Consider the following 26,533-nt stretch of genomic DNA (forward strand, 5'->3'; position numbering starts at 1 on the left):
AAACTGACTGCGTTCTTCCATATTGGCTGATGATGTATCTCGGTAGGAAATAATCCCGGGTCCACATGTGTTTAGATGGCATGGGTCAGGTTGTGTATACGTTCTGGAGGAAAGAAATTCTGAGCTCTTGGATCACAGTAGTACTATTGTGCGGACCCAGCAGTCTACCTCAGCAGCACTGGTAGTTGGCCCATCCTTATATCTTGGCTTGTCATATCAGCCCTACTATTAATTAATATAGATTGTACAGTTGTATGGGCCCATCCCTATATATTGCTTACTCATATTGGCCCTACTATTAATTAATATAGGTTGTACTATTGTATGGGTCCATCCATCCATCTCGGAAGCACAGGCACCTGGGCCCATCCCTATATCTCGCCTACTCATATCGGCCCTACCATCATATAGGTAGTACTATTGTATGGGCCCATCCCTATATCTCGCCTAGTCATATTGGCCCTCCCATCAGTATGAGTATACTACTGTATGGGCCCAGCCATTCATATCGGTAGCACAATACTTATATCACATACTAGGCCCGCTCCTAAATTATGGACCACTAGACCATATTTTGGGCCCACCCCTCTCCATTGGTACACCTTCATTTGGGCCCACCTCAGGTGACCTGTCTCATTGGGCAGATTATCAACTTTAGGTGGCCCTATATATCAGAAAAAAATTACTGAAGGGGCTCAAGAAGAAACATGGACGTCAAAGGGAATGTCGTGTAGCAGTAAGTATTGTGCTTTGCATGTGAAACATATGATGTACCCAAATCACCAGGTTACAAAGAGCTGTCGTGCAACTGCAGTTATCTATGAGAAAGAGACAGGGAGGGAGGGTGCAGTTGCAATGATTGATACTGATTTTACATCAGACATTTTATCTTACTCAGAAGACGACTTAAGTGAAGACACATTAACCAGGTGGACAAAGTCAGGAGCAGGGAACTCAGCAAATATGGTTGTATGATTAGAGTGGTGATCCAGCAATGTAAGTCCTTCGCATCTAGGCATGGTTATAGCTCACTAAATATAAATCAGTATGTTGCATTTTTGTGCTTCCTCACTTTGCAACAAATGAAGGGGAACAACAAAGCTACCACTGCAAACACTAACGAAATAAACACCATTCAGCCTCCACAAAAGTGTCACAAAACTGCAGAAGGGGGCACTAGGTCAAAGAGAATCATGAAAAAGACATTTGACATCAGCCCAGAGCAAATGAATGAAGACGCACTGTCATCTGACAAAAAGAACTTGCCGTTTGAAAACATGGTTGTGGACAGCTGGAAGAATAGCCATCCGGACATGGAGATGCTTGAGGGAGTTCTGTGGCTCAAGGGATTCTGGGCTTCATTGACAAGAGATGATCTGATAAAGGAGGACTACGAGTACTTGGAAGAGCTGGGGGAGTGGCACAAACAAAAGGGTGATGAAGGTGATGAGTGCAATAACCAGTGAACTATCTTGAATAGTACTGTGAGTGGGTCAGCGCAATTCAAATCACGAAGTGCCAGCTTGTTACTTGTACCATAAGCCTGTCATGTATCAGTGTTGATGACTGTGATTCAATGAATAGTTGTCAAGTAAGTTGTGATGAACGGAGCACATACCTTTAAGATCAATTGTCGCCCAAACTTTTGCTTTGTCCTTTTCAATTGATACTGTGGTTATCCCCAGGTGGCCAATGATCCAGTCAGGGTTGATAAGGGATGGAAGTTGGGTCTCTCGGCTCTTGTGTGGCCTAGTCTGCTATACTTGTAGATAAGTGCATTCGACCCAAGGGGTTAGCTATCTGGTGTTAGTTGGTAAGTAGTGAAATGGTAAGTGATCAAAAGTCTGAGTGTGGGAAACAAAGTCCGAAGGTATAATCACGAGTCTGACACCAAAGTGTCGGGTCTGATGTTTTCAGGTTAGTGGACTAGCGGGTTTCTGGTGTGGGCTCAACAGATTACAGAGGATAGTGATAGCGAGTGTCGGGAAAGCGAGCGGTATGCGGAATATCAATAATGACAGGTATTTTGGATAGAAAGAGCGGTAATATTTGCAATGTCAACTAAGAACTACAAAATATCGGGTTTGACCACAAAGTGTCGGGGAACAGCTCCCTACTACTTGGATGATGAATAATGCTCGAGGTCAGTCCAATATATATGTAAGTACATAGAAATGCGGAACCCATAGGCAAAGTAGCAGCAGAATATTTCAGATCCAAAGTACATGCAAATAAACATGAGGTGCTGCAGACTATGGGAAAACATGTAATAGTGCTTGCTGTGACATGAGTAATGTGTGAAATAATCAACTATGCACTTAGTGGGGCTAGCAAGACAGGCCAGGACACGGATAGGACAAGTGTGCGGGAAAATATCGGGTCCGCTGCAGCCGAAATGTCAGGTCCGCTAGTCAAAGTGTCGGGTCCGCTGTCAAAGTGTCGGATTGAGTGCGAAGTGATTATCGTGCAATGGGCATTTGACATGAATCATGAATCAGCTGAATACGAGCATAGTGCGAGCTCAAGTGCTACAGCAGGCAAACTAGAGTGAGTCATCCACATTACGAAACCTTTGATTAAACTGAAAGATTTCGAGAACCTCACCATAAGCATGAATCACAGTTGTACCAGGGATGATGACATGAACAAGAGAAGAATGGTTGTCCCAACAGCTCTAGAAGCATAGTAGCGCTTACTATCAATCACAACATAGTTAAAAAAGACTGCATCGTGATCAAGTGGGAGGCTATGAGGTACGACAGCATGGTCAAAACAACAATGAACTGGAGTCAAAGGAAAATGGTAGCAGAGGGTGGATGCAAGTAGTTGATATGTCTCAGTGGACATTCCTCGCTTTCAGTGTCGAGGACTAAGTGAATAAGCCAGACCAGCTAAATATGTTTTCTGAGATGGTCATCATAACAAAATGTAAGAGAACTCAACATACTGTCTGCACCAGCATCGTCAAGGTCTTTTGACAATGCTGCAAGTCTAGCCACTGTTCTTCTCTCGTCATTGGAGGCCTTCAGTATGATTGATGATGTCTGACTTGGAAGGGAATCCTTAGGATAATGCTGTAATGTGTGCATCTATGGATATTGTTACTAGTTGAGATGCACATTAACGATTCAACAACTTACCAGTCGTCCAAGCTCACAAGTCCTGTGAAACTCCGTGAAAAAGGTTGTTTCGAGTGCACCATTCAAATGGTTGTTGGTCTTGTACAATTTCAACAACTTGTTGAGGTGCTTGAACAGGAAAGTCCAGAAATCATGGAGAGGGCCAAAATTGCACACAAGCACCGATATGGGTCGCAAAGTGATGGTTAGGTTTGACCGAGCCAGAACCATACAGCTTGTAGTAAAAGCATGTCAGTAAATGTCAGTTAAGTGAGGAAGACTTACATGTATTAGCTCAGTGGTGTATTCAAAGATAAGTTGCTTAGCTCAGCTTACATCCTGATCACATAGTGAACACTTGCTCAAAATGTGCAGTGCTGCACATAGCTTTAAGAAATTAGCTAAATCATCAGGGTGCAGTAAGAATTTTGCTTCTTCTTTGCCAGCTGCATCTGCACAGGCTCTGTTAGCAGCTTGGATGTAGGAAGGAGACACGGTGGTGGTGGTGGTGGTGGTAATGGCCGTACTTGTCCTTCAGGAAGATCTTCAACAATCTGTGAGGTCGCCTTGCGCTTTTTTGAGGCCTAATCATAATTGTAAGCGGGTTGATAACAGTGAACACAGTATTACCTTCTTGGCTGCAGCCTTCGCTTTCTTTTCAGCTGCAATTCCAATTCTGACCTTTTCAGCCTGTTTGGCAGCTGCAAGTCGGAGCTTTTCCTGTTTCTTCATTTCTGACAGTGCAAGCTTCTCATGGGCAATCCAGGCCTTTTCAGCTTCGAGTGCTTCCTTTCCTTGCTTTTTGACTGCAGCAAGGGTGGCTTTCTGCTCAGCCTTGGACTTCGCATCTGCCTCCTTATCAGCCTCAGCCCTCTTAATCATGGTAACACATTGACGCAGAATCTCGTCATCCATGTCTGTTGGAAGACAAGAGCTCCATAACTGCGGGATCTAATTAGAACATAAATAGTTCAGTGAGTCAAGAACTGATCAAACTATCAGAAGTATATACTATGATTAGACCGTAGACAGTGGCGAGAAGCAGCCATTGATCTGCTGTTAGTGAATCACCTGATGGCATACTGATGTCAGTTGGTAATTTGCCACATGATCCCAGGACAATAAACTGTGAATTTGATTGATTGTTAGTGTTGGATGTACACATGAGATCTAGCCTCACATCGGCAAGCATGTCATGGAAGACGTCAAGCTCATGATTAGCACAAAGAATCTTTCCCTGGACCCATATGTTGTAAAAATGGGTCTTAACAAGGCCTGAATCAAGCATAATCAGCGCCAGATTAATTGTAGGAAGCTAAGATACTCACCAAGGTAAAGATTGTGCATTTGGTCAATGACAATCTGTTCGACAAGGTTGAAGTATGGTAGACGTGATAGCTGTGTGTATCGAGTAGCATGTTCCTTCACAAAGTTCTTGCGAGCAGATGTAGTAGTCAGCCTGTGGTAGCGCTCACCAAGTTCCTGTTGTTCTTCATTTGTTTGTGGCCAAAAAGCTGAACAATATTAATGGACAATAGTGACATATGATAATGCAAACATACCTCCTTATTGAAATGCCTGTAGTTTATCTTTATGTGTGATCATTATCTAACATACAGTACAGAAATTAGTGTGGGAGTGAGATGCCAATCCACCCAGCTTGTGTGCAGCTGGTTTATCACAAACAACTGCAACCAAAATCACACAAACAAGGTGTCCTAGCAAAATGAGTCGACACTGACAGATGATAAGTAACCAGACTTACCTTGTGGACAAGATTTGGTTGGAATTTTGATTCCAACTCTCCATAGACGTAGTAAATCTGATATGATGGGCTGTAAGAACTGTTGGATCTGGTCGGGATTCTGCTTCTTCGGCCCAGGGAGGATACTTGTACACATCAGATTAGATGTGCGATAGCTTGTAAAGAAATACCATCAAAAGATATCAACCTATTGGGTGTGAACAAGGCTTACTGATATTCAGGTAGTAGATTACATATTGAGAACAATGTGGGAGCTGATGAGTGTGATGGTGTAATATTACTTCTGATATATGAGAACCTGGCAATGGAAATTCACATGAGCAGTGAAATATCAACAAGGATATAAACAACATACCAATCAGCTCCAAGGTTCACTCTAATGTGTAGTTCACCATCTGGGCCATGTTGCTCGTGAGGGAGATTCGAAAAGAAGAGTTTACCATCAGGACCCTTGAGTTTTGTGCGACATGTGTCACCATCAAAGATATCAGTATATTTACCAATCGTGCGAGGTTTACTGCGCCAACCATCAAGCACAGCCTCAAGACCAGGAATTTTGAGAAGAGATTTGATCTATTCGGATAGAGGCAGGTAAGGATACTTGATGATAGGCATTTTGACAGCATGTAAGTTCCCCCGTTGCGTTGTACCAGGAAGAAAGATGTTGACCCCACAATTTTTGCATGTATCGTGCCATTTTGTCGACATTGCAGGAGGAAATACATCACAGCATGTAGGGCAAACAGGGAGTGTGAAAATGGTAGTGTCGACACCAAGGACATGATTACTGGACTGCAGTGTTACAAAAGGGACATTGATAGTTGGTGCAAGAGCAATGAGGATGCAAGCAAATATTGTTAATAATGCATTGCAAGCCACATGAGGGAGGTGGAATTGGAGGTGCAGCCAAGAGACAACCACATAGATATTGAGTAAGTGTGGGGGAACATCAGCGAGGTTCTGATCATTTGTCGTGCTAAAGCCTTCATTAGATATGAATGGATCAGGGTCATCCTCATCAATATCATTGGTGGTTGCTGTCTCCATATCTTCTTCCTCGTCTGGATCATCAAAATGTGCATCAACATCAATGTTGAGATGATCTAGATTATCCTCAGCTTCTTGCAGAAGCTGATTCTCTTCACGATGTAGCTCCTCAACAGCCTTTTCAATCTGTTGATCTAATGCATGCTGTTCTGGATCAGGTGGAAGGTGATGGGCTTCATATGAGGTGAAGGGCCATGAGCCTGAACTTGTAGCTGCATTATATGCACTGAAGTGATCAACAGCATTGTGTAGCGCCTTGGGGCTATGGAAGTTCAGACCAAGATTAGGCAGATCAGTACCATGGGTCATGAGATCCAGGTCTTCTCCAGTAAGAAAATCATAGTCTAGCATCTCCTGTTCAACAGGAGATTCAGAAATGCGATGAGGATCCTGGAATGTGACATCCGGTGATAATGGGAGCTGTAGTTCATGTAAAGGAATAGTGAACCCATGAGGAACGGGGCCTGCATCTCAAATAGCAGTAGGAACGATGTGTTCTCCAACACGCTTGTAGTGGACTTGTGACACATTGGTTTTCGAACAGAGTTTGCTTCGTTTGTGAGCGCGAGCTATATGTTCTTGAACAAGTGCTCTGTTGCACTTGTGCTTCTGGCAATGGCATCTTCGATAACGCACTTTCTTGAGGCCTGCAGATGACATGGTGAAGTCAAAGCTTGTTGATGCATGCTTTTCGACGTGTCAAAGCAAGCATCACGTGTTGTTATACTTACAACTCGAAGACATGTAGTAGTTCACGATAATAATTTGATTCCGGTAAATGTTCTACTACATAGTGGTCTTGTGATGCTTTGAGGTAGTTTCAGCTCTCTTTACATCCTTCAAATCCTTCAAACTGACTCCTGTTGCACCCATAGGCTTGATGCAAGTCTAGTTGGGTAAAATATGTGTTAGTTATAATATTCAAAAAATGAGGGAAGCATACATTAAAGACCAGTTGCACTTTGGTAGTATCTTCAAGTTCAGACTCAGGCTCCATCTCACTATTGTCAGGTGCGGGTAGTAGTGCTAGCACTGGCCATTTGAGCGAAGGCCTGATGGATACCTCAAGTGTCTGCAGACCTACATATTAGTTGAATATACAAATTTTAGTCAACTTACTACAGGCCCAGGTTCGTCGCTCTCAAAGGTGAAGCTAAATCTCCTAGTGCCCGAAGGCAGCTGCAGCTGAACCACATTTTGACCTTGCATGTCAGTTCTTGCTGAAGAGACTGAGCAAGAAAAAATGAATGAGCTCACCTCACATAAACCCAGAGGTTGGGTTTTGGAAATTTTCTCTTTCCAGAGGGTGGATGTCATTGAGTTATGAGCATTAACATGGTGGAGATGATGGTGAAAATTTAGGTCTGTATTTGGTCAAGTTAGGGTTGTTCACTTCTAACCCAAGGTTTGGATTGCATCTGTTTATGTGTTCTTACAACTCCCAGATGCTCGAGTTCCATCCACATCGAGTTTGAGTCTGGAAAAGGTCTTGCGTCTGTACCACATCGGGTTATGCACCTAAACACCCTCTGGTTACATTGGGGTTAAAATCTTGTTTCCGCAGTGATTGTGTTCCTCTGTCCAATATCACCTGTTTCAGAGTTCCATGGTGTTTCCATACATTATCTAAGAAAAGTTTTGCAATTCCTCGAGTGTCAACTTCCTTTTTCATAGGCATGATATGTGTCTGTTTTGTGTATCGATCAACAACAACAAAAATAGAATCAAACCCTTCACTTTTAGGCAAATCTACTATCAAATCATATGTGATTGATTGCCAAGGTCCTGCTGGTATTTCATTCAGTTTGAGTGGACCATGTGGTTGTGTCAGGTGAATCTTTGCCGCTCTGCATCTATCACAGCCATCTATGTAATTGTGGACATACTTTATCATTGAAGGCCACCAATAATTTCTGGAAATCAATTCTAAGGTTTTGGCTTGTCTGGATGTCCAGCCAGTGGAGAGTCGTGAAACAGCTCCAATATCTCTTGGTGGATCTCTTTATTGTTTGGAACATAAACCAGTCCTTGGAATAACACCAATCTATCCTCAACATTCCACTCTTCAACTCCTCTGTGTAGTTGTACTGGTGCTGCTTTTAGTGTTTCTAACATGTTGGTGACTTTGAGTTCTCGTTCTGTACACTGTCTTATCTTTCTCAACAGTTGTTTCTCTCCTTGTACTAGAACTTGACCTCTTTTAGCAGCTTTTACAGTGAAAAACTCCAGTTTTAACAAAACATGATCAGAATTGTCATTTTCTACCCCCCTTCTGTGGTCTTCTCTCTGAGATAGACAGTCAGCCTTATCATTGACTACACCAGGCTTATATTGGAGTGTAAATTCATTGTAACTAAACAACAATCACTGGACACTACATGAAGTGAGCACCCAGCAAAATATAAGTGTTGTGGTCTTGCACAGCCTAGTCTGCTATATTTGGAAGACAAGTGTGTTTGACCTGAGGGGTTAGCTATCTGGTATTAGTCCTAAGTTAGTGAATAAATAAATGGTCAAAAGTCTGAGTGCGGGAGACAATGTCCAAAGGTATAATTATGAGTCTGATGCCAAAGTGTCAGGTCCGATGTTTTCAGGTTAGCGGATTAGTGGGTTTGGGTTTGGGTTCAGCAGATTACAGAGAATAGTGATAGTGAATGTTGGGAAAGCAAGTGGTATGCGGATTATCGATAATGACAGGTATTTCAGATAGAAAGAGTGGTAAAATTCACAATGTCAACTAAGAACTACGAAATATTGGGTTTGACCACAAAGTGTCAGGAAACAGCTCCCTACTACTTGAATAATGAATAATGCTCAAAGTCAGTCCAATATATATGTAAGTATGTAGAAATCCAGAAACCCCTAGGTGAAAGTAGCGGCAGAATATTTTGGGTCCAAAGTACATGTAAATAAACACGAGGCGCTGCAGACTATGGGAAAACATGTAATAGTGCTTGCTGTGATGTGAGTAATGTGTGAAATAATCAACTATGCACCTAGTGGGGCTAGCAAGACAGAATGGGACATGGAGAGGACAAGAGCACAGGAAAATATCGGGTCTGCTGTGGCCGAAATGTTGGGTCCACTAGTCAAAGTGTCAGGTCCAATGTTAAAGTGTTGGATTACATCAGGAAGTGATTATTGTGCAACGGGCATTTGACATGGATCGTGAAATAGCTGAATATGAGTCTAGCACAAGCTCGAGTGCTACACCGAGCTTTCAGCTTGCCTGTATCTGTATTTGTATTGTGTCATCGAGACTGAGCTTGCAGCTTGACTGCATCTGTATTTGTATCATGTCATCAAGTGTTAGCTTGCAGCTTGACTGTATCTTTATTTATATAATGTTTTTTTTTTTGGTGGAACAATGTTATCTGCTAGCAGCTGACAAGGTCAGCTCTAGTAAATACATTGGGGGGATGGGGATTGCACCCGTGTGTGTAAAATAGATAGTCACCTAGGGGAAATACTTTATGTATGCAATTGCAGTGTGGGACTCAGCACCTGGTTTGGATTTACCTATTCCGTCCTGGAGGACGGCGAGGTGCCATACCCACTAAAACCCCTGTATTGTGGACCCAGTTGTCCGGAAGGTTATCTTCGTGTAGTAGTAAACCGCTCCATGTTTTTAATACTGTCTCTACTTTGAGCGCTTTCTTCCCGTACCTCTTTGAGTCGGTGAGCAATCTGTCGAATTTCAGCCTTGTGTTGATCACGTGTAGCCATTTGTTGTAAATCTCCGTTTCGGAGTGGAATTTCTCCTTGATGCCTTTGTATTTGATTGTCCTCTCACATCTTAGCTTCCATATTAGGTGGGCAGATTCCAGCACTAGTATGTTGAAGAGTCTACTCTTGCCCGTCATTTTCTTGCCACTCTCGTTATTGAAGGTAATTAGGTTGCTACCTAGTATTGTTCCGAATTATATATTTGGCCAGCTTACCTCTCTTTTACACCATAGATCCCTGGCGGCCTTCCAGATGGTGCGTGAGACTAGGGAGTCACAATCTAATAGTATGTGTTCAATTGATTCTGGTGATTGGCATAGGCCGCATTGACCTCTCTGTTTGTAGTTTGGGATCTTTTCCCAGAATTCCCCAATCTTGTACGCTCCGTGGATGCTTTTCCAGAGGAATCCTCATATGGATTTTGGGATATCTCAATCTCTGATTGACATCCATACTTGTTCCTGTGATGGCATCTTACCGGAGATCTCGAGGACAGTGTGTTGGGTTAGTGCCATGTTCATCACTGTATGTCTTCTTTCTTTGGTGGGGTTGTGCGTTTGCCTGATGTTTAGGTAGAAGAGTCTTTGTGATCCGGCTGTTAGTTTCATGCCAGTGAGTCTCAGTGGCTCTTGGATTCCCATTGGTATAGGGTCATGTTTTTCTTTCAGGAGGCTAGCTTGGGTTAGACTTAGGATTTCATCAGAGACGTGCTTCGGGGTTGCGCTGTTCCATTTGGCGAAGGACACTAGGGCGCTTCTAGGGCGCAGCTGTGCGACTAAGGCTTTCAGTATCCTGCTGTGGGGATGCGCAGTCCAGTTTATGTCTTCAAGCCTTGGGAGGTTGGAGGTCAGGTCTTTCCTTAGTGCGATAGACTTCATTGCTAGTTGTATGGAGGCGTTAGATGGTAGCATTGTGATTGCGGTGAGTAATGCTCCAGCTTCTCCTGTGCCAGGGGCTGCTAGTTCTTCTGGTATTTTGATTGACAGGTTGCAGGTATCTCTGGTTCTGAACCAAACACTCCCACCTGATTCGTGGTCTCCATCCTTATTGACATTATGGGTGCCTGTGATTGTGATTTTAATCAGTTCCGGGGGAGCCCTTTGGTGGACTTTTGTCTGGCTGGCCAGGATTGTACAGGGAGGGTCAGAGGCCGAGAATATTCTGAAGCCCTCGTCGAGTGTTTCTGGTGATGGAAGGACGGGGTTGAAGATGCAGGGGGTTTGGTCCTGGTCGTCCTGATCGTTTCCGATAGTGGTGAATTGTTCGGGGGAGATGGTGAGCATGTATGGAGTTGTGCACGTCGCGGGGTTCCATTTAGGGAGTATACAGGTAAGTATTCTCTTCATTAGTTGCATGCATTTGAAGGGTTTCTTGCATTGTATGGATCTATCTAGGGAGCAGTGGCTGCATGGGCACTCCTTGTTTTTCTTGTGGTCCGGGTCTTGCCTTCGGGCTAAGTTTTCCAGTTGACCGACTGTGTATACCTTATGCACTTGTCTTAAGCAGTTGGCGTAAAGGTGATTATTTAATTTATTTAAGTCGCTTGATGCTCCTAAATGGAACCACACAGGAAGCTTTCTTGCGATTTCTGGTTTGATGGAGATTGCATCCCATCTCAAATTGTATTTCTTAGTGGCTTTAAGGATCCGTCTTAGGTGAGTTGGGAGTTTTTTCTGCGTTGGGGCCCAAGTTTGAAGGAACAAGCAGATTCTGGAGTCTGGTTTGACGGTGGGCGAGCCTTGTGCTGTCTTCGCAATCAAGGCATGGGCAAAGAACGCCCACTGTGGTCTAGTGTCCTGTGGCGCCAGGAGGCCTTGTAGCCATTTGAGTTCGATCGCCTCGTTGCGGTCTCTTATATTGAGTATGTTCTTTCCTCCTTCTTTGATCGGAGCATGAAGAATTCCCATACTGACAGAGTTGTTTCCTCCGCTGTCCCATGCAAACTTGCGGGAGCATTTCGCGAGGAGGTCTTCCACCTCCTTTGGCATCCCTTGAGCCATTGTCAGGTATTGAGTCATACTCCCGACAGTGCGTTGTATGATAATTTTTCACCCTTCTATTGTAGGGTGCCATTTTTCCCATCTCATTAGGGAGTTTTCGATCTTTTCGAGGATAGGGGACCATATTGCCTGTTCATCGACGCTGTTCCCGACCCATGCCCCCAGGATTCTTGTAGCTTTTCCATCCTTCGCTATGTTGATATTGTCCGGTAGGCAGTTGTAGGTGTCATTGATTTTCTTCGTGGTTATTACCCTTTCTCGGTATGCTTTGGTGCCTATAGGTATGACTTCAGTTTTTGATGTGTTGAATTTTGCTCCTGACACTCTGCACCAGCATTGAAGGATGTCGGTTAGAGTGCCGAAGTCATCTTGTTCCATCAGGTAGACTGTGGTATCATCGGCAAACATCGTGACAATGATACGGTAAGCCATTTCTTTGGCTTTGAAGCCTTTCAGTTCTGAACGTCTCAACATCTCTGCCAGTGGTTCAATCGCAATGTCGAAGAGCAGGCAGGATAGTGGGTCGCCTTGTCTCACCCCTCTGGTGACTTTAAATTTTGAGCTTATTTTGCCATTGATCATTACTGATGTTTCCGCTTGTTGATATAGGGATTGAATGGTTGTAATGAAGTTCTCCGGTAAGTTGTATTTCTCTAGTACCTTCCACAGGTAGTCATGGGAAATTTTATTGTATGCCTTCTCTTGATCTAGGGCAACAATCGCGCTGTTCGCTTCCTCGGCCTCTGCATATTCCATTATCATTTGAGTTAGGCGGATTTGGTCTGTTATGCTTCTACCTGGTACAAACCCAGCTTGGTTCTCGTGAATGATTGATGGGACGGTGCGTGCCAACTTAAGTGCTAGAGCTTTAGTGAATGCTTTATAGTCACAGTTCAGTAGGATTATCGGTCTATAGTTCGCGATCTCTCTGCGGTCCTTCTTCTTGTGTAGAGGGTTTAGCAGACCTTCTGCAAAGCACGAGTTTGGGGCCACTCTGTGCATCTCAATGTCGTTGTAGACGGCCGTGAGGCATTCCACAAAAACAAATGGTTGTTCTCCCTCTTTGGAGTTTGCAGATGCTGATTTAGATTTCTGATGTAGCCACTTCCAAAGTTTGTAAGGGACGCCATCAATCCCTGGCGCTTTGCCATTTGGGAGGAGGTGTAGTACTTCCTCGATGTTTTCCTTGGTGCGGTTTTTCTCTAATTCTGATTTGTTTGATTGAGATAATTTAATTTGTACTGTATTAAGGACCGACTCAAATGCCTCGGCTCTTTCGTTGTTTGAGGCTAAGTCTTCGTTTTGTAGTACGTCATAGTAGTCTCTCGCTAATTCGGCCATCTTATCTGATCGTTGTTCATAGGATGGGTTTTCCATGCCTGAGGTTGGTTTTCTCAGCTCGATGATGGCGTCTCGAGGCTTTTGTTCTTTGCCAGACCTCGCCCAAAATTTACTGGTCGCCGATTCACTTTCCAGGCGTATCTTGGTGTTAAGGTGGTGTAGGGATTCATTTCTGGCTGGGCTTGTAGAGACTGTTTTTACCTTACCTTATGTTGGCACTTTTGTAGCTTACATAAGCAAGTTATCTTTTCACCAGTTATCAGTATGAGTCTGAGTCTTCAGCAGTTTTTCATGATATTTCCTCTCCTCTGAGCCTTGAGCCTGGTCCAGAAACCCTTTAGGGTCGAATAGCAGCTAGGTTCTGCAAGACCCAACATTGTTCAGACTCACCATCTGAATTGTTGTACCTTCAACTGGAGCCCACCGCGAGGGTTTCTTGTGTTTCTAGGCTCTTCCAGCTCACCAATCATCCCCCAAATTCGCCTATTATCCTACCACAGTCATTCATTACCAGCTTCTCCCACAATTCCCACTTTTCAGCATCTTGTCCTCCTCACCAGCGCACTGATAGGTGTTTTTCCCACGCGTTTTTCGAGCGGATCTCTCGCAAACTTAGGGTCGTATTCCCCACATCCGTCCGATCATTTTGAGCCCTGGTTCATCGAATTTGGAGCAGTAGTTGTGGAGTTATTGAGTTTTTGGTGTTTTTGAGAAGTTGAGGGGAGATAAGGGTTTTCTGGGTGCTCAAAGGCCTGTCTCATCTAGCTCTTTTGGCCATTTACCATCCCTCAGTGGCTCTGTCCATTGCCCCAATCCGCTTTTTGATAGGACCAGCCCTTGTTGCCCTGCATCATACCCCTTCCTCCTCCTCCCTCTTGCACCTCCGCACTTTTTCGCACTTTCACCAGCCCATTTCGCATCGGAACCCCATAGACCCTATACCCGTTTTGAAGCCCTCGTTCATGGCTTTCATTCGCGCATATCCGCGCCTTCGCGCGCTCAGCTGTTCGCTCGCTATCCGCATTTTCGCGTTCCCCCCATTTGTTTTGCCCCATTTTTTGCATTTTCTTTATATCTCGGCGCCCCGTGATCGCGCGCCCATCGCCTTAGGCGCGTTCTGACCGCATTAACTGCCGCTTTCCATCCATCCGCTCCGCTTCCCAATACGCCCACCCGCGCCCTCGCTACTCGCCGTTTTCGCTATTTTCGCATGTTTTCACCATTTCCTTCATATCTCCCTCAGTTCTTCACCAAACCTAGTCGACCCTATACTCATTTCGAAGCCCTCGTTCGCCTCTTTCGATCCGTCTACTTCCTGTCGTCATCCGCGCAACCACCACTTCGCATTTTATCGTTTTTATCGTTTTACCAGTCCCCCAGTACTGATGCGGTTCGCCTGGCACAAGAGATGTCAGGGAAAACAGGTGCTGGGGTCATCGTTTTATTGGATTGCCCTGACCCTCACTCACTGGCGCAGTTTACCTGGCATACGCGTCAAGGAAACAAAAGGTGTTTGAGGACCCCCAGGTTAGTAGTTTTCTTAGTTTAGCTTAGCTTTGGTTTGCATAGATAGATGACTGGGGACAGTCATGATTCAAAGTTCCCATGAGATGTAGGGATTCATTTCTGGCTGGGCTTGTAGAGACTGTTTTTACCTTACCTTATGTTGGCACTTTTGTAGCTTACATAAGCAAGTTATCTTTTCACCAGTTATCAGTATGAGTCTGAGTCTTCAGCAGTTTTTCATGATATTTCCTCTCCTCTGAGCCTTGAGCCTGGTCCAGAAACCCTTTAGGGTCGAATAGCAGCTAGGTTCTGCAAGACCCAACATTGTTCAGACTCACCATCTGAATTGTTGTACCTTCAGTGGTCTCTCGCTCTTTCGTGTTGCATGATTTCCAGCTGATTTAGTTTTTCTTGTATGTGTAGGCTCACCACCTTCTTGTCTTCAGTCGAAAGGTTCGGGTCGTCTAGAGTGGCTTTTTGCTGCGCTCTTAGTTTGTTCTTCTTTTTGGGGATTAGTTTTTTCGCAGTTGTTCTACAAAGCTTAATTGTCTCTTGTTTAAAGAGGCTAAATGCTGTCTGCAGGTTCAATTCGTTGGTGTGTTGGTCTTTTGATTCATTGATCTCACAATGAAGTGTCCTTCCTAGATCAAGGATTTTGTCGCCAAGTTCTTCATCTTTGAGGACATAGAGAGGGAGTGACCAGCGGCCTTTGCCTACGTAGGGCATTCGTTTGCTAGATATTCTAGCGGAGACCAGTTGGTGGTCTGTGTGGATGCCGGGGGGTGAGACATCCCACTCTTTGCTGTATGGTAGGAGCTCACTGTCGAGGTAGATGTGGTTGATGCGGGATTGGCTACCCCCTTGTAATGCTGATTGAGCAAACGTATAGATCAGGGAGTCTGGATTCTCGTGTCGCCATCCGTCCTTGAGGTGCAGGTGGGTCTTAAGTTCATGCAGCAAGGTAGATGGGCCGGGGGGGTCAGCTTTGGGTGGTAAGCGGTCTAGTGCGTCTTCTACTATATTAAAGTCACCTAACATTATATTAGGTTTTGGTAGGCTTCTCAATTTTGATTGGACATGGTCCCAGAAGTACTGATTTTGTTGAGTATCGTTTGGGGCGTATATCGCCAGAATTTTGATAGGGTTGTCATCACGCCAAGGGATGACTGATAGGAGGGCTCTGCCGGGGATTAGTTGGTGCATTTTGATTCCTGTTGTACCTAGGAGTCTTTTATTTATAATGATTGCTACTCCTTTAGCATTGGGGTGGGTTGGATCTATTGAGGATATGACGTGGATTTGGAGTCCCGGGGACGAGTTCAGGGTGTCTTTTTCTTCATCTGAGAGGTGCATTTCTTGTAGGCATAATATCCCGATTTTCTGTTCCTTTACTAACTGATTTATATGCGGCCATTTGTCAGAGTTGCCGTGCCACCTTCCTTGCATGTTTAGGGAGGCAATTTTGACATTGTCGCAGGTTTTGCGCCCAGCTTTACATTGTGGTTGTGGATTGGGCACGCTCTGTGCTTGGTTCACGTCAGAACCATTTGGGCCTTGGTGGTTAGCCTGACACGGTCTCGTGTGTGTTGTGCCTTGTTCGTCAAGGTTAGGTGCTTCGTGCACTTCGGCTGTTGCCTCCATGCTTGCTGCGTTGTTAGATGGAGCGGTTTGCTCAGAGGGCTGGGGGCTGTCTGCTGTGGGGGAGTCAGTATTCTGGTGCCCGTCACCAGTACCCACACACCCTTCATCAAGGACACAGCTGACGGGCGAAGCATAGTCCCCTCGAGGTGGATGGGGTTTGTAGCCATTGCTGTTTGTATGTACCGTGTTGTGGGGGGGTTGTATAGTAAAGTTAGTGGTTGAATTTATAGTTTGGAGCCTCAACCATGCTTCTCGAACAGCACCGACTATCCGCGTCTGTGAGGGGGGGAACATGTCAGAGGGGGCGCATGACTTCGTTGAGGATGATAGTCACTGCTTTCCTATCACGAACGTAGTATATTTGGGCTCCTATAGACAATTGACTTGATTGTTTGACCTTGATGTAGTATACATATCAAGTACTCTTAGTCCTCACGCTAAGAGCGAGTCAAAAGTGTGATACATTGATCATCTATTTGTTGTACATTGGAGGTAGTATATACATTGATACGAGAGGTTTACTAGTATTGACCTCTTCCCCGTCTCCCGCAGCCTCGTCCTCTGCCGACTGTACCTCGTCCTCCCCTGGAAGAGTTACCTCTGGATTGGTTGTTGTTGGTTCTGTTGTCGAGGGAGGCGTTGGCGGTGTCTTCAGTTGCGGACACAGGGCCAAACCAGCCTAGGACTTTCGGGAAGGGGCATAGACCTGTTGGGTGGTCATAGGATTTGCAGCCCGTGCAGAGGAATTGCTTTTCTTCAGATTGGACTAAGCCAGTTCCATAGTCTTCAGATGCGAATTGCAAGTTGCGGATGAGGTTGGTCCATTCAAAATAGTCCTTGAGGGACATGTTCGGGAGGGAATCAGCATACACATTCCACACAGTGTGGGAGATGGTGCGCGAAACGGCGATGGTAAGGCTCGCAATGCGAATGGAGTTCATGACCTTGATGGCCGCTTCTGCGTTGGGGGTGGGGATGTGGTCATGAATGAAGAGAGAGATGTTAGGGTGCATGTGTATGGTTTGTTTAACTAGGCTTGCGATTTCCGCATTGCTTTCTGCGCAGTCGGGGAGTGTGAAGCGTTCAAGTGTGCATATGTAGTTGGGTAGCGGTTGGTTGTAGGGTATGAAGAAGCATGTGATCTCAGGGGAAGAGCATATGCCGAGTCCTGTCAGCCTCGTAACGGCTGGTTGGGAGATGCTGGAGATCAGAAAATGATAGGGAGGGGGGAGACGTTCGTATAGATCTCCCTCAGCAGACGGTGTGCTGAGGAGGAGAGGCGCCGCGGCTGTTTCTCCGATGGTTAGCGCAATGAGGTTGCGCATCTTAATGTTAGTCATTTGCATGTTATCCTCGTACTTGGCCCTAAAAGTTCGCACCCAAGGCTTGGGGCCTGCCTTCTGGGGCCATCTTTCTCTCAGGGCTGGGGCCACATTTCTCCAGACTGATTGTCCAAGTTGAGGGGATGGGAACCCTCCCGTGGGGGGCGCGGTGATCTTAAGGCCGTTGTGTAGGGTGATGACGCCGTTGACTGAGTTGTCGTGGTTAGTGTAGCTTATGTCGGTGCGTATGATATACTAACCTGTGTTGGTTCCATTTGGTGCGCCAGTTTGGAGGAAGTGCCATGGATTGGCAGGAGGGGCAGGTTGAGCAACGGGTTGGGTAGTGGTAGGAGGGGCGGCGTTAACCTTCGTAGCTTGTTTCTTGTTTGAGCCTTGTCCTTCATCTTCAGATTCGGACATGTCAGACTGTTCGGGCTGTTGCCTGGTGCATTTATTCTCACGAGAGTCTGTGATCATGTGCTGTTTGGGGGTAGCGGTGTTGGTCATGATGGCCAGGGGTGGGCACTAGATGATGTGTTGTGAGAGTCTCGCGGCGAGGGTGGGGGTGGGGGCTTTCGGTGATGTTTTGGGGCTTTTTATGTGGAGGTTGGTTCTTTGTTGCGTATTCAACAAAGGGCAAGTTGTACAAAGCATGCTGATAAGGCTTACTAGTCTTTGAGATAAAGGGAGATAGGCTTGGGTGGCGTGTGCACGTACCGCTTCCTTTGTGGGGATTAGGATGGGTGGCACGTTGCATGTCCCATTGGTGGATGGGGGGAGTGTCCTCGGTAGTTGAGTTGGGTTCTCACTCTTGAGCTGACATGTCATTTCTACTGAGTATTGGTTGTTTGAGGGCGGTACAGTATTTAGGTACTTGTATGCTCTTTACAAGGTCTTTTTAGTGGTAGCAGGGGTAGCATCGATGCTGGAAACGATGACGATGTTGATATTGTGGGGGCTCTCAATTAGTTGACACACTTGGAATTATTGGTGAACGTATTCATGTGTTGAAAACGCGGAGCCTAGGGATGTAGACTGTAGCGTCGGGCGACACCATATAGTGGTGCCACCCTTACCTGACATGGTGGTTCAGGTCCAAGAAGCCCCCTTTATTTATATAATGTTGTGTATTGATATTGACGAGGTTCTATGATTGCACTGCATGATGTTCATGTCAGGTGACTGACAGATTATCCTATGACCTTGCTCCGCAAGGTAATTACCTTTTTTATCTAATACGCACGCACGTGATTCTTTCTGTCGTTCATACGTCCTATAAGGCCTCATCCTCTGAGGTATATGTATACTATTATCTGTCTCGCCGTCTCTTTCTCACTTCGTATCCCATACAGCGTGTTCTATTCTAGATCTTAACAAGTGTTACTTCGACCAGCTTCGGTACAACGAAGTCTCACGTTTTCGAAGCGACGCGAAGCAACTTGCTAGCGAAGTCACTTCAAATTCGAACAGCAACACTAGTCATCGACAAAGCCCTCCCTCCATGGGAGTCGGAGACATCAGAAATTCTGATTCCTTTCTAAGCATTCTCGCACATCTTGGGAAATTGGAAATCCGTTTGTGTTCGACAAAGCCCTCCCCCACGGAAATTCTGATTCCCCGAATTTCTGAGCATTCTCGCTTATCTTTTTAGTGATGGGAATCCGTTTGCATTCGACAAAGCTCTTCTTCCCTACACTAACGTGGGAGTCGAGGATCACTTGCGCCTTGTTGTTTTACTATCATCATGTCGAACATGTTGCTAGCATGTCGGCGTGTAACAGGCCCGCGTGCTCGACAAACTGTCGCTCTAGCTAGGTATGCCAGTACGAGCACCAAGGAAAAATTCCGAGTGCTTGTTATCGGAGCAGGTGCATCAATCGCTGGAGTTCTCTGAATTAACGTTGATGCATTTTCAGGTTCTGGTGGATTGACTGTTGCCAACCAGATATACAACCGCTTTAAGGCTGCTGGAAAGCCTTTGAATGCAGGGGATGTGGTTGTCCTTGACGCAGCAGACTATCACTACTATCAAGTAAGCACTCATAATCAGACTGTAACTTATTCGTGTGAGCTACTTTTTAATGGCTCTTCCTTTCAAGCCCGGCTGGTGACGGTTTCTATCCATCGTTCTGTATACGAATCCTGACGTGTCCTCCAGGACTTTGGTCGGTGCTGGTCTTGGCTCTAAAACAGATTTCAGACGACCGCTCGCGTCCCTATTCCCGCCGCATATCACGCATATCGCAGAGAATGTCAAGTCATTCTATCCGGAATCGTCATCAGTCACGACAACGTCAGGTCGGACAATTTCATACGATTCACTTGTCGTGGCAGCAGGTTTGAAAATAAACTGGGACGGCATCGCTGGGTTGCCGCAGGCTCTCGCTGATCCCTCCTCTGGAGTGTCATCGATATATTCCTATGATACCTGCAGCAAAGTTCAGCACGACATAGATGCTCTCAGGTCTGGAAATGCTATATTTACCCAACCTGCGGGTATCATCAAATGTCCAGGAGGTAAGTCAAATTTCTCTCTGTATCGCGGCTGCTTATCGTCTTCTAGCTCCGCAGAAAATCATGTGGATGGCCTGGGACAGATACCAAAAATCAGGCCGAGGAAATAACATTAAAATAGACTTCATGAATGGCATGCCATCCATGTTTAGCGTCAAGAAGTATTCGGATGCCCTAAACGCTCTGCGCATCGAGCGGGGTATCGGAGCAGAGTTCCAACACAACTTAGTGTCTATTGATGTTGCGAACAGGAAAGCAACTTTCAAGAAGGATGACGGTTCGACCACGGATCGTGATTTCACCCTCCTGCATGTCACGCCGCCTATGGGACCGCTAGACTTCATCAAAGGATCGCCTATCGCTGATTCAGCGGGTTGGGTAGAAGTCGATCAGGCGACTCTCAGACATGTCAAGCCCGAGTTTGGAAACATATTTGCCTTGGGTGACTGTTCCTCCCTACCCACGAGCAAAACGATTGCCGCCATTACATCTCAGGCTCCTATCCTGACGGAAAATTTATTTTCGGTTATGGACACTGGCAAAGTTAGCAGTGCAAAGTATGATGGCTATACAAGTTGTCCGGTCCGTCCGCTCCTTACAACATTATCCACTTGACCAAATTCTAACTTTAGCTTCTGACGGGGTATGGGGAATTGATGCTAACCGAGTTTATGTATGGATTTGTGCCCAAAGAGAGTTTTGCCAATTACCTGGGCGATCAGACGAAACGGAGAAGGTTCGTCCTTTGTGATTCCTACATGTATCATTGCATTGAACCTGCCAAATCCCTCAGAATATTTTACCACTTCAAAAAGGTACGGAGTACAATGTAGCTCCTAAAAAAAGGCACACGGCTTATTGTCTGTGCTATTCTTAGGACCTTTTTCCTTGGGTTTATTGGAGTCGCATGGTGAGTCTCTGGAAACGGTTTGTTCGGGGCTCTCGGAGTGTCTTATGCTGCGCCGCAGGTTGACGGAAAATGGTTCGGCCCTTCAGGACCCTTCCGTCCCAAGTTTGTATGATGTTGACATTAAGGAATTATTGAAAGTTTCACGAGTCAATTGAGTCACCCCTTCGTAGTTACAGGCTGTAACCCCTGTTCGTAATACAAAAGATTGGTACTCGATAAATTCCAGCGACGTCATGAGCATCGCCTGGAGGTACTCCACCGAGTCACATCCCTATGAGTCAGAACCCGTTGGAGATCCGGTTGGGTTCTGGTGCCTGAATCCACCATGTATGATTCACGGGCAGAGGCAGAGATCACGACCTAAACAGGTATGTGTTACGTGTACGGCTCCGGGGACCATTCGATCCGTGAGTGGGTCCACAGCGTCTGATCAGCAGTTCCGAGTCGACTTCGACCTAGTAGTAGTAATAGTAGTAAAGTAACTAGTTCAACATTGGGATATCAGCGTGACTGAGCATATGTGTACGTCACGCCGCGTTTAGTGTGACTTGTCACGACACCGGCTTCAACACGCTCCACGATGTCGAGGGCCATGACTGCAGCTCAGGTCATCGGCCTGGGCGAATATCTTAACCCCGAGTTTGATCCTGCTACCCTCACAGTAGCTCAACTTCTTGGTGTTCTTGGATATCACAACATCAGGTTTCCGACGCCTTACACCAAACCAAAATTGGTGCAGCTTTTCCTTGATGAAATCAAGCCAAAGGCAGCGAAGTTCAAGAAGGACAGATTGAAGAAGGAAAACAGTGCTGCTAGCGATGATGGAATAACTGATGGCATAACAGGAAAACCCCTCAGTGGTGCCACAAAGGTGCGTTCTTGGTACAACTGCTGTGCTTCTTCTCCTGTTAATGAAAAGCAGCCAAGGCGATCTTCCAGGAGAGTTTCTCATGCACCGTCCGATGATGAGGAACCGCCGGCTCGACCAGATCCGGTATGGACGTCATTTCCTATGCTGTACCTATCTTAATCTTGCGTTTACCAGCCGAAGCGCCGTCGTTCGTCTGCACAACCCAGCCTTGGTGGCGTACATAGAACTGTTGCTCGCGCCGCTGTGCAGCCGGCAGTCATCGAGGAAAGTGAACCTGAAGAAGACTCGCCCTTGCGCAAAGTAGGCAGGAACAAGAAGAGTGTGAGTGAGCGCTATGTTTGATCGCAAGGTGCACTAACCATTCATGTAGTCGCAAGCTGCTGGTTTGCAAGCACGCAGAATCTCGGTAATTTAGAGAGTGTTGTTGTTCGGTATTTGTCTGACCCTGTCTCAAGCTTGCAGATGACAGCGGATGGGAGGACAATAACATTTTCCAATCGGGTGCTGAATCATCTTCGCCTGTGCGCCCGTCTCCTGTGCGTCCTCGGAAAAGTGGTTCTGTCAAGAAGTCACGCCACTCGATGTCAGCACCCCCTCAAGTATCTTCGTTGTCTCCTCCAAAAGCACCTCTTTTCTCAGTTGATACACCGCGTTCTCCTCCGCAGTCAAAGTTTGAACCTGAACTCCCCCCTACAATTCCACGAGCACCCCGAATTTCAACTCCGTCGGAGACCGTTGGTTTCAATCCTATCGAACACCGGTCTAGGCCGCCTCATGAATCACCAACCAAGGTCGGTGGGCATGGCCTAGATTTTGATGACGCCACAGATGTGGTTGATGGACAGACTCCTGATGAAAGCCAGAGCGACGGTTTTGGGGAAGCTGATTCGCTAGAGGTTGCCGTATCCAATGGTGACCAATTGGTTCGCCGGCGTCCAGCCCCTCCGCTGCCGCGTTCTAGGTCTCGTCTCATGACACTTGTCTACCTGATCGTGATAGTTGCCGGATCCTATTTTGTGAAGCAGTACAAAGACGAGTCATCTGGGATTGGATACTGTGATACTGGCAGCAACACCAATCAGGCTCTACGGGACCTCGAAGGGCGGTGGGAGGCGATCCAGGCTCGTAACAAAGACAATAAGACGATTCTGTATCTGCCGTCGATCGTATCGGATACTGGGTTGTTCGAGGATGGAATTCCAAGTCCATTTCCATTATTTGTTCCAGCCTTGCATCCGTCGGCATGTGCACCTTGTCCAGACTTTGCGACTTGCACGCAACACTCGGTCATGTGTAACCCTAGTTATGTATCGGGTCCACACCCTGTTCTTGGCATGTTGTTACCTTTCGGCACCGGATCCCCTGTTGTGGAAAGGATATGGAGCTTGATTGGTGAGGTTACGAATGGGCTACCTGGATTTGGACCTGTTGCGTTTCCCCCACGTTGCAGTGAAGATCCGAAACGGAAACGGAATATAGGCGCCTTGGGTAAAGCGATAGAAGGTCTTCTCGGACAGGAACGAGGGAGACGCGTGTGCATCGGGGAAAAACAAAGTCGGGAGATCGTCCAAGATAGTGAAGGGGGGGAAGCGATGAAATGGGGGCTTGAAATTGAGACGTTGAGGGATACAATGAAACGGAAAACAGCTGTGAGTTTGTGCAAGTATTTCCTGATATGAGGCAGCTGATTCAAGGACCGGGTAGCCGCAACTTCTGGTCAATTTTGATGACACGTTCAATGAAGCCATACAACAGTTAGTTCAATGGGGTTCCGTAATTTTTGGGGAGGATAACACGTGAGTTTTGAATTTATTGGGCGTGATATTAAATAACTAAATGAGAGTAGAGGTCATCGTTATTTAGCTCATAAGACGCCACAGTTGACTTGGAACTGTCAACTTACTGTCAAGTCTCGGGAGCTTTGGGATAAATGGCGAGCGTCTATTTATGGTAAGACTAATTTGATATTCAGAAGCTTCTTTGACACTTTGTTTAGCATCTATATCGTGTCTATGCGCGCTGTATTTCATAAAACGGTCCCGGGCGCTCCGCCGAACGGAGGCAAAGCGTGTGGCAGAATTGGTGCAAATCGCACTTGATACTTTGCGTAATCAAGAATTAGCACACCACACGGATCCAGTGACGGCACCGCACCCGTATTTGTCCTCTCTTCAGCTTCGTGATCTCATCTTACAGGATGAACATTCAATATCAATTCGAAGAAGCGTATGGGATCAAGTGGAGCGTGTGGTAGAAGGGAACGCCAATGTGAGGGCAAACCTTGAAGAAGTGCGAGGTGGTGACGAACTACGCGTATGGCGATGGGTGGGATCTACCAGTGCACCAGATTTTCGGAAGGTTCAATTTCAGCCGGAAGTGTAATGTCACCCTAGTTCGTTGATCGATTTATTGTTTGTTTGCTTCTTATGTTTCTCTCTGCTATTCAGTATGCATATTATCCTCTGACCAATCGGAGCTTTTCCCATCAAAATACCGGTGTCAAGAAGGCGCTGCGCCCCATGTGCCACCTCGCCAGGCACAAACACCTCACAACACCATTTTCTTGACCTCAGAAAAAAAAAAAAAAAGAGGTCTCGAACGATACAAAAAAGGCAAATACATTATCGAGCATTTCTTATCAACTTCTAGGACCCTAATTAAATAATACTCCAATTAGCTGTAGGATGCCGTTGGAATCCCATGCTGAATCTTTTCTATCAGTGCCCTCTTTGTAAACTGTTCTTCTGCGAGTACACGCGTGCTCTGAGATAGAAGGACCGCCATCAGTTGCAAGTGACTGTGTGATATGAAACCTTGAAAACTCACCCTCAAAAAACGTTCTAGATCAATACGCCCGGTGTTCAGAGCCCTATGGAGATGATAGATGCTATCTTCTATAGCATTATCTTCAGCTACCAAGTTGATGAGCCTGTTTAGAAAAGTCGAATTCACACCGGTCAGCATGACCCGGTGATACTATCGAACAAAAAACTATTCCATACTGGTTATGTACTATGCTTGTGGAACAGATCAATTCATCGACTTCTGGATCTCCCTTCCTTCGCAATTCAGCGATGTTGCGCTCCCCTTGATCGACAGTATTCCGCAGTCTGCTAGAAACATTATTACAAACATCTCGCACGGCTTCTAGTCGCGCCATCTCATCCCGGATTGCGGGTTCTCCGGCAAGAAGGTCGGTTTGCTGCGCTCGCAGACGTTCACCGTCCAGAAGCATAACCTGAGAGAGAGAAGCAAGCTCCGACGCGATCTTGTCATGTACTAGCGCATGCAGGCGGAGCAACTCTGGGTTCGGTGGTCGTGGCGGTGCTACCGTGGGAACCTGTAGCACAGGAGGTGACGAATCGGCAGTTTCATCATCTAGGAGGTTCGCAGTCGGCCTCTGCCACAAGTTTGGTGCCCCCTGTAAATGCTGTGAAAGAACTGGAGGTGATGGCGTGCTTGGGGCGCGTGATTGATTCAATTGACCGGATATAGCTTGGCCAGCGAGTGGTACGGACCAGCGGTTGTCATGATCCGGTGGCAGAGCGGGACCTGCTACAGGTACAGTGCCGTCATTATGGTTTCTGAACGTGTGCTGATAGGAAGGGCGGCTGTAAGTTGGAGGTCCTGTGATTTGGGGTGATTGAGCAGAGGGTAGAGCCGGTGGTGGCCGATTGAGCAAATTCGCCTATGAACATCCATTTCATTAATGACGCTGATGAATAACAGGGTTCTTACAGTAGAAGAGTATTGAGGAGAAGCAATGGGAGCTGCGACTATCGCAGGCTTCGGTGACAATAGTGAATGTGCTGATGAATTGGGTTTTGGTGGAAGCGCCGGTCGATCATTGCCTAGGGCAACGCGGGCAGGTGATGAGGCACTAGATTCCTGTAAAGGTGACGGCGACGATGGTGGGATTGGAACTGTAATTGTTTTTGGTTTGGCGTAGACTGGCGGACCACGGGAGAACTCTTGTTGCAATGCTTCGAGTAAAGCTGATAGATTACATGCCTTGCTCGGGGATGAATTTGTTCTGATCGGTAGTTATTTCGGTAAGTGAACTTACCTCGCTCTTTTTTTCCCAGTGTTGGATATATTCAATTTTACATTGGCCACTCACATCAACGTGCTTACTCGGTCTAACGAGCATGTCCTGTGTTGGAACAACATACACTATTGGGGGCTGGCGGGGATAATCTTTTGTGACCCAAACAGCGATGGGGATATTATATGAAGCGCCGCGAAAGGATATTGGTAAGACGCCATGCAGACATAGTAGAAGTTGAGTTCGACCATCATCATAAGCTAGAGTTTTCAAGGATCAACTGGTGGGATTTTGAATATGGAATCTAATAGTCACTGAACTGTAGACATCTGACTTTGGACGTAGAGATGTGAAACGGTCGAGAGCAGTATCAAAGTCAAGAAGGACACGATCCTTGTGAGTATATGAGCTGACGTTTTGTCGTAGCCATCTCTGTGTAGTAGTAGTACTCATTTGGGTGTAAGGTAGTGGCTGTGTTGTGACATTCGGTTTGATCGGAGTCTATAATTGATTCTCCGCTTTAAACGGACCGAGATGCGCCTTGACGACAAACCAAGTCAAGTCTCGACCCAAGATCCCCCCAAAAATTTGGATCTAGGTTAGCGCTTGACCTGCTTCGTCTGACTCCAGTAGGATGGCCGTGAATTTCTATTTTTGTAATAAAAGAACCTTAATTGTTAGTATGAATGACCTTCGAAAGCGGGTCTATTTTCCCACCACTAGTTC

The 26,533-nt window shown here is 46.1% G+C and overlaps 10 protein-coding genes across 10 annotated transcripts; 4 read left to right on the forward strand and 6 right to left on the reverse strand.

The window, feature by feature from the left end:
* Positions 1 to 1,082: 1,082 nt before the first annotated feature.
* Positions 1,083 to 1,466, forward strand: HD556DRAFT_1446604 (uncharacterized protein; the record flags this gene model as incomplete). Its single annotated transcript, XM_041307129.1, has 1 exon — positions 1,083 to 1,466. The coding sequence occupies one exon, from the start codon at positions 1,083 to 1,085 to the stop codon at positions 1,464 to 1,466; it is 384 nt and encodes a 127-aa protein (XP_041156828.1).
* An 827-nt stretch (positions 1,467 to 2,293) lies between these two features.
* Positions 2,294 to 2,686, forward strand: HD556DRAFT_1311010 (uncharacterized protein; the record flags this gene model as incomplete). The annotated part of the gene is made up of 2 exons (XM_041300488.1): positions 2,294 to 2,547; positions 2,623 to 2,686. The coding sequence occupies 2 exons, from the start codon at positions 2,294 to 2,296 to the stop codon at positions 2,684 to 2,686; spliced, it is 318 nt and encodes a 105-aa protein (XP_041156829.1).
* Positions 2,687 to 3,520: 834 nt separating this feature from the next.
* HD556DRAFT_1311011 (uncharacterized protein) lies at positions 3,521 to 7,140 on the reverse strand (the record flags this gene model as incomplete). Its single annotated transcript, XM_041300489.1, has 16 exons — positions 3,521 to 3,703; positions 3,750 to 4,070; positions 4,300 to 4,394; positions 4,448 to 4,553; positions 4,595 to 4,633; positions 4,682 to 4,708; positions 4,737 to 4,807; positions 4,885 to 5,009; positions 5,096 to 5,182; positions 5,240 to 5,457; positions 5,608 to 6,351; positions 6,568 to 6,578; positions 6,663 to 6,714; positions 6,766 to 6,819; positions 6,875 to 7,003; positions 7,051 to 7,140. 16 exons carry the CDS (start codon positions 7,138 to 7,140, stop codon positions 3,521 to 3,523), a joined length of 2,352 nt encoding a protein of 783 aa, XP_041156830.1.
* Positions 7,141 to 9,446: 2,306 nt separating this feature from the next.
* On the reverse strand, positions 9,447 to 10,265 carry HD556DRAFT_1433543 (uncharacterized protein; the record flags this gene model as incomplete). The annotated part of the gene is made up of 3 exons (XM_041305233.1): positions 9,447 to 9,835; positions 9,884 to 10,050; positions 10,105 to 10,265. 3 exons carry the CDS (start codon positions 10,263 to 10,265, stop codon positions 9,447 to 9,449), a joined length of 717 nt encoding a protein of 238 aa, XP_041156831.1.
* A 315-nt stretch (positions 10,266 to 10,580) lies between these two features.
* Positions 10,581 to 11,246, reverse strand: HD556DRAFT_1213730 (uncharacterized protein; the record flags this gene model as incomplete). Its single annotated transcript, XM_041296628.1, has 1 exon — positions 10,581 to 11,246. A coding segment is annotated over one exon (666 nt), but the record flags the coding sequence as incomplete, so codon positions are not given.
* Positions 11,247 to 14,861: 3,615 nt separating this feature from the next.
* On the reverse strand, positions 14,862 to 15,950 carry HD556DRAFT_1243138 (Endonuclease/exonuclease/phosphatase; the record flags this gene model as incomplete). Its single annotated transcript, XM_041298346.1, has 1 exon — positions 14,862 to 15,950. The coding sequence occupies one exon, from the start codon at positions 15,948 to 15,950 to the stop codon at positions 14,862 to 14,864; it is 1,089 nt and encodes a 362-aa protein (XP_041156833.1).
* Positions 15,951 to 16,666: 716 nt separating this feature from the next.
* HD556DRAFT_1311014 (uncharacterized protein) lies at positions 16,667 to 17,974 on the reverse strand (the record flags this gene model as incomplete). The annotated part of the gene is made up of 2 exons (XM_041300490.1): positions 16,667 to 17,676; positions 17,728 to 17,974. The coding sequence occupies 2 exons, from the start codon at positions 17,972 to 17,974 to the stop codon at positions 16,667 to 16,669; spliced, it is 1,257 nt and encodes a 418-aa protein (XP_041156834.1).
* Positions 17,975 to 19,026: 1,052 nt separating this feature from the next.
* On the forward strand, positions 19,027 to 21,397 carry HD556DRAFT_757167 (sulfide-quinone oxidoreductase). Its single transcript, XM_041311521.1, has 9 exons — positions 19,027 to 19,335; positions 19,384 to 19,499; positions 19,567 to 19,574; positions 19,626 to 19,984; positions 20,031 to 20,563; positions 20,614 to 20,717; positions 20,775 to 20,796; positions 20,859 to 20,891; positions 20,950 to 21,397. The coding sequence occupies exons 1-9, from the start codon at positions 19,212 to 19,214 to the stop codon at positions 21,001 to 21,003; spliced, it is 1,353 nt and encodes a 450-aa protein (XP_041156835.1). The 5' UTR covers positions 19,027 to 19,211; the 3' UTR covers positions 21,004 to 21,397.
* Positions 21,398 to 21,471: 74 nt separating this feature from the next.
* HD556DRAFT_1243111 (Man1-Src1p-C-terminal domain-containing protein) lies at positions 21,472 to 24,144 on the forward strand (the record flags this gene model as incomplete). Its single annotated transcript, XM_041298343.1, has 8 exons — positions 21,472 to 21,773; positions 21,819 to 21,885; positions 21,937 to 22,083; positions 22,133 to 22,168; positions 22,218 to 23,411; positions 23,467 to 23,558; positions 23,609 to 23,712; positions 23,759 to 24,144. The coding sequence occupies 8 exons, from the start codon at positions 21,472 to 21,474 to the stop codon at positions 24,142 to 24,144; spliced, it is 2,328 nt and encodes a 775-aa protein (XP_041156836.1).
* A 268-nt stretch (positions 24,145 to 24,412) lies between these two features.
* On the reverse strand, positions 24,413 to 26,265 carry HD556DRAFT_1395064 (UEV-domain-containing protein). The gene is made up of 6 exons (XM_041303663.1): positions 26,128 to 26,265; positions 25,829 to 26,067; positions 25,501 to 25,773; positions 24,765 to 25,450; positions 24,589 to 24,691; positions 24,413 to 24,525 (listed from the first exon to the last, which is right to left on the reverse strand). Exons 1-6 carry the CDS (start codon positions 26,258 to 26,260, stop codon positions 24,436 to 24,438), a joined length of 1,524 nt encoding a protein of 507 aa, XP_041156837.1. The 5' UTR covers positions 26,261 to 26,265; the 3' UTR covers positions 24,413 to 24,435.
* Positions 26,266 to 26,533: the final 268 nt, after the last annotated feature.

The sequence above is a fragment of the Suillus plorans genome (genome assembly GCF_016647745.1).
Source record: "Suillus plorans strain S12 chromosome Unknown HD556scaffold_55, whole genome shotgun sequence".
Classification (NCBI taxonomy): Eukaryota; Fungi; Basidiomycota; class Agaricomycetes; order Boletales; family Suillaceae; genus Suillus; species Suillus plorans.